Genomic DNA, 12,544 nt, shown 5'->3' with positions numbered 1-12,544 from the left:
CCAGAGGGGGGGGGCAAGTGGGGCAATTTGCCCCGGGGGGCCCCCACGAGAATATAGCATTCTATAGTATTGCAAATTTTTTTTTATGGAAGGGGTCCCTGATATTGCTTTGCCCCAGGCCCCCTGAATCCTCTGGGCGGCCCTGGTCAGAAATGGCAGACACCAAGGAGGGTCGCCCAGGTTCGTGGGATTTTGAAAAAAGGTATAAATATTATGGGATATAGATGACATTATGGAATGCAGAGAGTTGCACACTTGGAAGTTGACCCCTTGCTCACAGTCACCCCTGCACAACACATTTCTGCCCAATGATACATTGCCAAGACTTCCCAAAAGACAGTGCACTGAACAGTGGCAAGTTGTACACTGGGATACCTACCCATGGTGCACCACACCGTGCATTGACACAAGCACTCCCAGTAAGCACACACAATGCTGACGCAAGGAGCCAAATATGCACATGCACAAGCAATACACTAACTGTGACGGCTTTATGCCAACATAACTTGTGTCGACCAAAGTATGTAGTGTAGATGTGGCCTCAGTCACCTACCTCTGTGTCAGTGAAGCTTCCCCTCCTTTCTTTGTGTCTGTTATACTCTCAGGTTACTTTGATAGATAGGTGTGAATAGCCTGCCTTGCCATACCAGCCACACAAGCCTTTTTTCCCTATCAAAAAAAGGGATAATGGAGTTTGCTCAAGTTCTGCACCTGGTCATACATTTCTCTCTGGCACAATACCCACTGTATTTTTTGCATTTTCCTGAAATTACCCATTTCTATGCATTCAGTCTTATTGTACCAATTTTTTTAATGTAATCTACAGCGCTCAAAAGGAATGCACTGGACCTGTCAGCATATCACTTGTTTAGAAGGCAGTTTATTTGAATAGCTGTTCTTGTTCCAGTTTGACTCATCAAGTTCCCTCAGACTAGTTTAGCATTCCACCCCGGGTGACTGTCTTCCCTTGAGAAGGTTATTTTGAATGTTAATTAGATTTTCACTGTCCTGATCTTAAGTGTCAGCCAGAAGGCTGCTCTGCCACAAACATAATATTAACCAGATTTCTACCATATTTTTCAATCATTCTAGTCTATATCCAATAGGAATTCCTTTTGTGTGAGATTCTATCCAGCACTTAGTCATTTCAAAACAGTGATGAAAATTCTATTTTGCATATTTCTATATTCTTGTGTGATAAATATTTATTCAGCTTTATAAACAGTTTAAACTAATCATTTTGAGATACAGCAACCTTTTGTTTGTTTGTTTGGTGGCGGGGCATCATTTGATTTTAAAAGATGTAATTCAGTTTTATAATCCATTGAAATTTGTACTAGGCTGTAAATCCAAAGGGAAATCTTAAACAGCACTCTGTAATCAATCTTTAATCTGTTTCTTTGCACACATGCACACACACACACACAGTTCCTTCCTGAATACAAATAGGATCAAATTCTGAGTCTGCTCTTGTCTTGGATTTTGCCAGTTTTTAATGTGATACCATGAGATTACCTCATCCTGATATTGTAGCACTCTAATGCATCCCCAGAGGATAGTGTCACTTATGTGTAGGTGCAATTAATCACCAATGTAAAGCAACCTAGTAGTTTTTACTACAAAAAACGGTGACATCCGGGGGAAAATATTTAAGAAGAGATTCAGTGTTGTTACAAGATAGAAGACAGCCAACTGCAGAAGTTATTCACTGAGTTCCTATACCAATACACTAGCTAAATCTGCTTTTTTATTTGAGATTCTGGTTCTACAGCAGATTTAATAACCCTACTTTAACAGGGTTGCCAACTCTCATGATTTTATCAAAAGTCTCATGATGTTTAGTGTTTTTCTAAAAGCCACAGTTCCTGGAGACAAAGTTATTACTCGGGAATCTCAGCTTTCTTTTAAAGAAAAAAGTAAGTTTCTGCCCCTGGTTGTGGAAAGTTGCTTGAAAATGTAACCAAGTGTACACTAAATGCTCAAATACCAGAAAGCAAATCAAAAGAACTCAAATTGATTTTGTTCTTTTTTTAAATCCCATGATATTTAAACCAGTCTCATGATTTTGGGGGCCTGGCTCATGGTTTTTGAACATTTGGCGTTGGCAGCAGTACTGTATTAAGCTGCTGTACCTTTTCACCCTCAGGCACTGTTTCCCTGAACTGCCAGTTGGCCCATTTTTTATTTTATTTGTGTATGGGTGTGAGAGAGAGAGAGAGACCCTTCACCATCCAGTATCACACAGCTAATAATGAAGTCCATATCACATTCACACCAGTGTGAATTGCAGGCATATATATAATGCCATCTCAGCTGAACCCATGTGACACCAAAATGAAAGTTTTAAAGCTTAGCGTTTTGACTTGGTTGAGCTGCAGGCTTGGAAACGCTCTACTTCTTTAAACACAAAGTAACAATACTGCAGCTCTGTCCTACATGAGTGAACACGTTAGCAGGGCTGGTGTAAAATACTCCCACTTTCTAAATTCATTGTTATGACACCCAAGCCACCCAGCTCCAAACAATTATAAAAACCACCTTCATTCCATTGTCCTTATGTAAAGTATGTTGTTCTGAGGATGCATCTTGATGAGTTGTCTGTTACGTTGATGTGGAACTGTTTTTTGTTTTGTTTTGCGGATTTACCATGACAACGCACTATAGCAACTCTGTGTGGTAGCAGATCTATCTGTGGCCTGACATCTGGGGGGAAGTAGGCTGTTTGATGTGTGAGGAGCTAGGAACCTTCTAGACTCTGAAACAGGAACGTCCTGCTTCAGCATACCTGTTATAGTCCACAACTGTGGGACATCCCTCCACCAACAAATACCAGCAGAGATGACCTGTACCTGCCGATAAGGGGGTGGGCAGAGAGAGGGCAGCAGCTTCAACAGATGTTACTGAGCATGCTCAATACAAGCCAAGCAACATCTCTGGAGGGGACATGTGACCCCGAGTGCTGCCCCCACACATCTGAACACCAGGGCCATCCACTGGAGAAATAGTGACTCTTTGTCTTGTGAAATACCAAGCTAATCATCAGTCCCGTCCCCCCCAAGTGGACCATTCTGTACCTTGCAGCCTTCTCATACCTCCTATTAGAGAGCTGCTTCCTTCCACGCATAAGAACATAAGAACTGCTATACCGGGTGAGACCAGTATCCTGTTTCTAACAGTTGCCAGTACCAGAGCTTCAGGGGGAGTGTTCAGAACAGGGCAGTTGGAGTGATCCACCCATGGCTTCTGGCAGTCAGAGGTCTAGGGTCACCCTTAGCATGGGGTTGTATCCCTGACCATCTTGGCTAATAGCCATTGGTGGACCTATCCTCCATGAACTTATACAGTTCTTTTTTGAATCCAGTTATACTTTTGATTATCACAACATCCCATGGCAACGAGTTCCACAGGTTAATTGTGCATTGTATGAAAAAATATTTCCTCTTGTTTGTATTAAACCTGCTGTCTATTAATTTCATTGGGTGACCCCTGGTTTTTATATTGTGGGGAAGGGCAAAACACTTTTCTCTTCACTTTTTCCTTGCCATTTATGATTTTGTAGGCTTCTATTATATCCCTGCTTAGTCGTTTCTTTTCTAAGCTGAACGGTTTTGTAGTCTCTCCTCATGTGGACATCTTTCCATACACTTAATCTTCTTTGTTGCCCTTCTCTGAACTGTGTCCAATTCCACTGTATCCTTTTTGAAATGGAGTGCTGAGAACTAGACACAGTATTCAAGGCATGGGCACACCATGGATTCATATAGCAGTGTTATGATATTTTCTCTTTTACTTTGTATCCCATTCCTAATAGTTCCTAACATACTTTTAGCCTTTTTGACTGCTGATGCGCATTGACCTGAAGTTTTCAGAGAACTATCCTCAGTGACACACTCAAAGAATTCTATAGATTGGTAAGGCATGACTTCCCTTTACAAAAGTCATGTTGACTCTTACCCAGCAGAGCATATGTATCTATGTGTCTGATCATTCTGTTCCTTACTACAGTTTCTACCAATTTGCCCAGAACTGAAGTTCGGCTCACCGTCCTGTAATTGCCAGTATCACCTCTGGAACCGTTTTTCAAAATCAGCATCACTTTAGCTATTTTCCAGTCATCTGGTTCAGAAGCTTGTTTCAGCGATAGGTTACATACTACAGTTAGCAGTGCTGCAATTTCAGATTTGAGTTCCTTCAGAACTCTTGGCTGAATGCCCTCTGGTCCTGGTGACTTATTCCTGTTTAATGTAAGCAATTTGTTCTAATACCTCGTCTATTGGCACATCAGTGTAGGCTAATACTTCAAATTTATCACCCAAAAGGAATAGCTCTGACATGGATATCTTCCCCCACGCCCTCTGCAGTGAAGACCGATGCAAAGAAAGTCAGTGTTAGTTCTATCTAAAGAAAATTGAGATAAGAGTTAAGGCTGTGCATGCTAGCATGATTTGAAGAATGAGAAGTGTGCATCGGGTGTGGTTATATGTTAGAAGTGAAAGGATGTTTGTTGTGCAGAAGATGAGAAAGAGTGAATCAGGTGCGATGACATGTGGGTGGACAAGCACATGAAGTGTGTTGGTCCAGATGTCAATGTTGATTAACTGGTGCTAGCCAAGATTTTTAGTGATTGCATTGATAGGAAATGCACTTCAACAGCTGTAGCTCAAAGTTAGCCAACTTTGTGTGTGTATGCGCGCACACAGAGGAGAAAAGTCTCTTTATAGAATATTATTGCAGGAGTTTCCCTATTCTCTTTATAGAAGTTTTGATGTTGGAAAAAAATGTGCACATGAGCCTGTCAGGATAAGGATATTGCACTGAAAACCCCAAGTCTAACAGGGATGTCTCTCCTGTTAGGGCTAACCCCTGAGACTAATCTCTGTGGGCTTGCTCCTACACTCGAGGAAGACAATGGCAGAATTTCCATTGAGTTCAGTGAGAGTAGACAGGCTCCATATGAAAGAAAAATGCTGCAACAATCGAGTGTTCACTTTGTAATGGTAGCGTTACTTCAGCTCATGTATCAATCATTAGTACTACAAAGTTCACATTGTCCTATATATTGTTCACACAATATTATTTATCCCTTAAGAATCCATGGACACTGAGCACGTGTTAGAAATATCAAGACTTTAATGGACTTCAAGGACTTCAGCCTTTTAAAGGATTTTGTTCAAGTACAAGCTATAACATGGGTTTAAATTCATTTGTTCCTTTGGCCAAAGCCCCAAATGACAGCCTCTGATTGGTCACCACATTGTAGCTACACCATGTATAATTTAGACCAGGAGTGGGCAAACTTTTTGGCCTGAGGGCCACATCAGGGAATAGAAATTGTATGGTGGACCATGAATGCTCACAAAATTGGGGTTGGGGTGCGGGAGGGGGTGATGGCTCTGGTTGGGGGTGTGGGCTCTGGAGTGGGGCTGGGGATGAGGAGTTTGGGGTGTAGGAGGGTGCTTTGGGCTGGGACCGAGGGGTTCAGAGAGCGGGAGGGAGATTAGGGCTGGGGTAGGGGGTTGGGGCATGGGGAGAGGCTTAGGGGTGCAGGCTCCGAGCAGCGCTTACCTCAAGCAGCTCCCGGAAGCAGTGGCATAACCCTTCTTCGGCTCCTACACGGAGGTGTGGCCAGGCGGCTCTGCACGCTGCCCCGTCCGCAGGCACCGCCCCTGCAGCTCCCATTGGAGCACAGGAGAGGGCCATTGGAGCACGTAGGAGCCAGAGCGGGGCCATACCTGGCTTCTAGTAGCCATGTGGTGTGGCCCCTTACCCAGCACCCCGGCTGGAGCGCTGGAGCAGGGCTGAGCTGTGTGGTCCGGCCCCCGACCCAGCGCCCCGGCCAGAGTGCCGAAGCAGAGCCAAGCTGCGTGGTCTTGCCTCCGACCCAGTGCCCAGGCCAGAGCGGGGCCGAGCTGCTGGTTCGGCCCCTGACCCAGCACCCCAGCTGGAGCACCGGAGTGGGGCCGAGCCACATGGTGCACCCCCCAACCCAGCGCCCGGCCAGAGTTGGGCCGAACCCAACTCCCCAGCGGGAGCTCGCAGGCTGACTTAAAACAGCTCGCGGGCAGGATCTGGCCCGCGGGCCGTAGTTTGCCCACCCCGATTTAGACTCTGATCTATATTGTAAATGGACTTTATTACTTAGACTCCTCTTAGAAAGAGAGAATAAATTCCTGAACCCTTTAATTATAATAGCTGGGGACAGTGCAGGTGAGAGGGAACAATTTTACAAACTGTTTAAATGTGTATAATTGCAGTGCTTTAGTAAAAATATGTTCACCAGCTTCCCATAAACTGCTTCAGCAGACCTAATGCTCTCCATTTTACTTGATTTTTGCTAAGTTGCAACATTTTCCTTAAAGTTTACGCAAACATAAATGCAATCAAACCTTAGAAGAGCAATGAGAGAACTTACCTCTATCTTTTTCCCTAACACCCCACCAATCTTTTGTTTATTCCAGGTAACATTATTGGTTCTGGAATCTTTATTTCACCAAAAGGAGTTCTGGAACACTCTGGGTCAGTGGGACTAGCTCTTGTTGTTTGGGTGCTTGGAGGAGGAATTGCTGTCCTTGGATCTTTATGTTATGCTGAGCTAGGAGTTGCTATCCCGAAATCAGGAGGGGATTATTCCTATGTCACGGAGATTTTTGGTGGGTTAGCTGGGTAAGTATTGCATCCATTTCATCCTTCATCTTTTATGATGTTAATGAGGTGCTTTGAAAACATTTTTATATTAAATATTTAGTGGAAAAAGTCAATTTCCCCTTGTGCTGAACTTGCAATTAAAGTGTCTGTTTGTCTATAAGAAACTTTTATTAAGTGATTCTGACTGTTTTCAAAGAATACTATCCTGTACCTATGTCTACCTTTTGGTTATTTTAGTTCAGCTTGGTGAAAAACTCTCTGGCTAATCTCAGCCAACTGAATAAAACTGATGATGTGAAAGTACAGGGTTGCAAACTATACCATCTGGTATTTACTCACTCTCTCTCTCTCTCATAGATATACATATAGATATAACCACTGAAGATAAGTCTGAATGAATACCCTGAATCTGAGCAGCCTCAGACATGGGGAAATTTGAACTGGAGCTAGACTTCATAGTCCAAGCCCATCCCTAATTATCAGAGTAAGAAACAACATACTCCTACTTCTGTGATGTGATTTCACCCTCCCACAACAGGATATGGTAAATCACTTACAGGCCAAATTAAAATTTTTCTAGAGAAGCACTTGAGGATTTTGGTCCTTAGCTTGCACCACTGTGGTTCATATCTTGGAAGTGTACAGATCACTTCACCATGATATTCTGAAAAATTTGTAGAAGGGAAGATACGCCATTTCACACCCCATGTTCCTGAACAACTGTGAGTGGAATAAAGTGATAAAGGGAGTGAGGAGAAGTAAGAAACTAAGTTTATATTGCCTGTGTATATTGCCTATAAACTATAAGTTTATACTGCATATTAAACATAAGTTTAAAAAAAGCTGTTCTTGGCCTCTATTCACATCTCTATTTTAGATGCTTCTACACCTTCTGGATTCCTTTGCGATTTTATAATCAAAATAGGTGTTTTATGTGTTACTGTTTTATATACGAAGAGTAAACACACTCTGTGCAAACTTAAATGACAAAATGAATGGGGGTGGGTATTGACTTTTTTTAGTATTAAACAAAAATATTCTCTCATTTTAGCAAACTGTCATGTTCAGGACAGTGAGGCCCAGGCCTATAATGTGAAACATTCCCTGTGGACTATAGCTTTGCTCATGCTTGTCAGATGACAGTCCTGTTTTCCCACACGTCCATCAGTTTGTTTCTCTGTACAGACAGCTACTGCAAATGTAAAAAATTACAAGGTAACTTTCAGATACTGACCACAGGATTCAGGCCACTAAACAAATTTCTGTATGAACCTGGGTTCCTGAGATGAACCATCACTTTATTAAAATCCCTCAATGACCGATTAGCCACTTATGTGACACACTTTGCATATAGCACCAAAGAATTCAGGATTGAAGATGTTAAAACAACCAGGCTACCTAATCTCTTAAGAACTAAGTGGCTCATTATGTCCTTGTGGGAATAATTCAAAATAAGGAATGGAGAATGTACATTTTTAGCCAGCAGAGTTTACTTTGAATTCTTCCATTCGAGAATAGAAAGTAAGATGGCTCCATGTATGCGGCATTGTTTTTCCCTGGGGCGGGGCGGGAAAGGTATTCTTCACTCGAGTTAGCTAACTCTTGGCAAAATCCTAGTGAAGACAAAGCAGCTTGTAGTTTTCACATGAAATACTAGGTTAAGCAATTTAAAGACTATGGTTTACTTTCAAGAAAACTACAAACTGTTTTGTCTTCAACTAGAATTTCACCTTGAGTTAGCCAACTCAAGTTACTATCATATCTTTTTTCTAGTGAACACACAGCCAACCCGGCTGAGCTCAGGGATTCAGTTACAGGAACACAATGTCCACACAAGGGCCACTTGCTTCCACATTGCCACCTGCTTCCCATGGATAGCAATGTTGTTGCCAGGGACATGGTGCCAGCAGTTTTTGTAATCATGGCTGCTCCTTGAAATGAGGGGAAAAGCATAAGACACTACAGACAATGCCACTTGCTATGATATGAATGTTTCATATAAGGGAACCCAGAAAGTCAGTATTCACCACCACAATTTCACAATATCCATTAATTTTAGTAAGAGAAAAAAAGAGAGTAAGAGAAAAACCCTAATAAAAAATTGGAGAATAAAACCTAATTTAGTTCCTAATCAAAGTGACACTAGCCAGGCAATATCAAGAGACGTATAATCTTATCTCCTGATGAAAAATAATGCTCCAATTCTCTATCTCCAAAATGACTTTATTTGTGCTCCCGAGAGAACCAAAGGATGTCATAAGAGTATGACACAGGGTTGTTTTAGCTGAGGAGTCTTCAGGCACCTTTTCTGGCTAAGTGGTAGTTGAGGAAGTGGGGAAGGAAAAGAACACACAAGGGGAATAACTACATTTCACACCCCAGATGGTGTTTGGGAGATTTAGTGGAAGCCAGTGGAGGTGATGATGTCATTTGGGTCCTTTTCTTTGGCCAAGTCTGGTCAGGACATCTCTCAGAAGCAGGCCCAGTAGTGTCACTGTGGATCCCAGGAGATGCCGGGGTGGCAGCCATAATGGTGAAGCCCATTGTGGTCTCCCATCTTTCAGGCAGCCAGCATTCTGGTTGCTAATTTCTCCCAAAGTCTCTTTTTGAGGACCCAGACGTGAATGGTGGGAGGAATAGTCCATCCCCTGATTATTTTGTCCACCAATTAGGCCTAATTTCCAACACACTAATTTTAGTCCATTGATTTGTAGTCCCACTCTTCTTTCTTTTACTAGGCATGATTTTAACAATCGTTGAGTTATTTTGTTCAGACTCATTTGGTCTTTGTCTCCCTTTTACACCTTTCCCATCAACATTCATTGTGATAAGTTATTTAACACTTTATAAACTTGTATCCACTTTCCCACTGTTAGGCTCACTAGGCCTCAGTTATCACTACAGAGGTCTGCTCACTGGGATAGTGGTTAATCTGAGAGGGAAACCTCGTCAGTAGAAAAGTGGGGTCCCAACAGGGAATCCTAGTCAGGCCTGTGGTGGAGGGCAGTGGGAGCTACTTAAAAGCCAGGGAGGACTAGACAAGCAGAAGGCAGCTGGAATGGGAAGGGCCAAATCGGAGTAAGCAGCATTGAAGGTGGATAGGGATGGAGAAACAGTGGTAGGATGGTGCTGGGAATATGCTGGGTGATACTGGAGGGGCAGAGAAGGAGAGAGATTGGCTTTGTGAAGGGACTGAGCATCTGCATGGGATGAGGGAAGAAGCAGCTGCAGGAAAGGATATAGACAAAAAGATGGGAGCAGCCTCCTATGTGCTACTCTTTATGGCAGGAATGACCCTGTGCCTGCATGTCCCAAGAGCACAGTAGGAAGATGAGAAAGGAGTGCAGGACTGTGCGCCCAGGGTGTAATTCTTTGCTACAGCAAATTATCAAGGACAAAGTAACCAAAATGTTGAATTTCTAAGGCCAAGCTGATTGAGATCCAGCACTTTGGGGAACTTTACAAATATGTTTATGGGAATTATGTCCTAAGGGAGTGGGGCACTCAATTCCCATTAATTTTAATGAGAACTGGGCTTCCAAATCCCTTAGGCATCTTTAAAAATCATGCCATAACTCTGCTGTTCTTTTCCTTAGTAATCACACAAAACCCACAGTGTAGCAGTGTCCCTTTGCACATACAGTTTGGATTAGCTTTTCTCTTTGTCATATTTTTGCATGATGAACATTTCCAAGGAGGAGTCACACACACTCTCTCTCTCTCGCTCTCTCTCATTCTCATTGTTTAGGTACAAAGAAAAAGAGTTGGATGGTATAGCACTAGCTTTTGGATCTTATGCCAATGAGCCTGTTTTTTCCTTTTATTTTTATGATATCATTTTTAAATAGCATTTGAATATGATCACACTAACTGCAGTATTTTTGACACATCCTGTATTGCCAAAGCAGTATAACTGGGTGCAGTGCATTTGCATACATATCGATTTTCATGCGTACACAGGTCATAAAAAGAACATTACCCAAAATAGTAAATAATAGGCTTCATATGTATGCCTGTGGCATTTTTACCAACAAATTCAGGTTCATAAAACTTACCTATGCATTTCTGATAAATATAATCTTTCTTCTCTATGCTCAGTAAGAACAATGTAACTAAAGGTAAGTTGTATTTTTTTTATCAGATCATGATTGACCATATCAAGTACTTAATATAAATCAATAAATATTATATCCAGCATAGAGACCTAACCCAAGACTTTAATAAATGTTACCTCAAACTTTAAACAAAACGTATCTTAAATTAACTTATAAGACGTTAAATGTTTTCATTTATTACAAAGCCTCAAGTTTCTGAAGGCAAAAATTCAGCCTGCATTTGATACAATGCTAGTAATAATTAGAATGGTTCTCTCACTCAAGGAAAGAGAGGCATTGCATGCAGGAAGAGTCCACGAGGAAATGAGACCTTGCTCCGCAGTTTTGTCTCCTTCCTCCAGGACTCTCTAGAGAGTAACCAAGCAAGAACTATCATGGATGCTGAGGAATTAAGAGCAATAAATATAATACTCAGCACTTTCCACTTTCAAAGCATTTCACTAACAAGCAAGTTGTTTCACAGAGTACCCCGAAGAGGCCTGTATTATCCCACAGATGAGGGAAATGAGGCTCACCCAGGCTGCAATTTGTTCTAGGCCTCATTTAATCTGACCCCTCTAAATCAGTGGTTCTCAAACTAGGGCCGCCGCTTGTTCAGGGAAAGCCCCTGGCAGGCTGGGCCGGTTTGTTTACCTGCCACGTCCACAGGTTCGGCTGATCGCGGCTCCCACTGGCCGTGGTTCGCCGCTCCAGGCCAATGGGAGCTGCAGGAAGCAGCATGGGCCGAGGGACATGCTGGCCACCCTGAACAAGCAGCGGCCCTAGTTTGAGAACCACTGCTCTAAACCACTGACAAGAACAGTTACATTTTTCCCTAGGCCCAAATCCTCAACGGTACTTAGGCACATTACACTTACTGATTTAAGTGGGAGTTAGGCAACTAAATATCTTTGAGGATTTGGGCCCTAGCATAGATGCCGACTCCGTGGGTGCTCCGGGACTCAAGCACCCATGGAAAAAAATAGGGGGTGCTCAGCACCCACCATCCACAGCTGTTGGGTGGGCCCTGGGGCTGGCTAGCTGATCAGCTGTTCCGCGGGGCCTTGGGGCTGGCCGCCAATCAGCTGTTAAGCAGCTTGTGGGAGAGGTTCAGGGAGGATGGAGAGGAGCAGCAGCGGGATGGCGGGGAGCTTTGTGGAAGGGGGCTGAGAGAAGTGAGCGACAAGTAGGTGGGGGGGCCTCAGGGAGGGGGCAGAGTGGGAGCAGGAAGAGGTGGAGTGAGAGCAAGGCCTCGGGGGAAGGGGTAGAGTTGGGGTGGGGCCTTGGGGCGGAGCATCCATGGGGAAAAACAAAAGTCAGCGCCTATGGACCCTAATTCTTATTTTAAACTGTCTAAACCTCTTTCTAAAATGTCTGACTCCTTCTCAGCTTTGGTAAGGCAAGAATGATTTTAACATCTCAGATTCCACCATAGTGAATTACAGAGCAATCCCAAAAGTTTATCAGATAATGCTTCAGCTTCTGCTTTCCTGACATTCTCAGACACACAAATCCAGTCTCAGGAGAATGACTTTCCATTCAAATGCCTGGGGCAGTTAACTGAGTACATGGCATAACTGCCCTTTTTTTTTTCAAAACTGAACTTTTTCTATTATCTACTTGGGTTAAATCCCCTAGTATGCTATCTTCGTGACTGGAACTGTTAATAAGATAAAACACTGCAGCTTTAACCATTTGCCTTGCTGTTTAGTTTGGCAGTTATGTATTCCACTGACAATACAGACATTTAAACACAATTGTGTCCAAAAAAGCCCTGTCTCACTTCAACCCAAGTTAACCATAGG

The 12,544-nt window shown here is 43.0% G+C and overlaps 1 protein-coding gene across 2 annotated transcripts in view; it reads left to right on the top strand.

The window, feature by feature from the left end:
* Positions 1-12,544, top strand: part of SLC7A10 (solute carrier family 7 member 10) — a 77,555-nt gene that overhangs the window by 43,211 nt on the left and 21,800 nt on the right. For both annotated transcript variants that reach the window (XM_065567186.1, XM_005289910.5), the window contains exon 2: positions 6,459-6,663. In XM_065567186.1, the coding sequence (XP_065423258.1) occupies positions 6,459-6,663 (205 nt within the window). The remainder of the gene's footprint in view (positions 1-6,458; positions 6,664-12,544) is intronic.

Source organism: Chrysemys picta, chromosome 14 (assembly GCF_011386835.1).
Source record: "Chrysemys picta bellii isolate R12L10 chromosome 14, ASM1138683v2, whole genome shotgun sequence".
NCBI classification, from domain to species: domain Eukaryota; kingdom Metazoa; phylum Chordata; order Testudines; family Emydidae; genus Chrysemys; species Chrysemys picta.
Note: the sequence above shows the minus strand (reverse complement) of the source record. Positions and strands in the feature narration are given on the sequence as shown.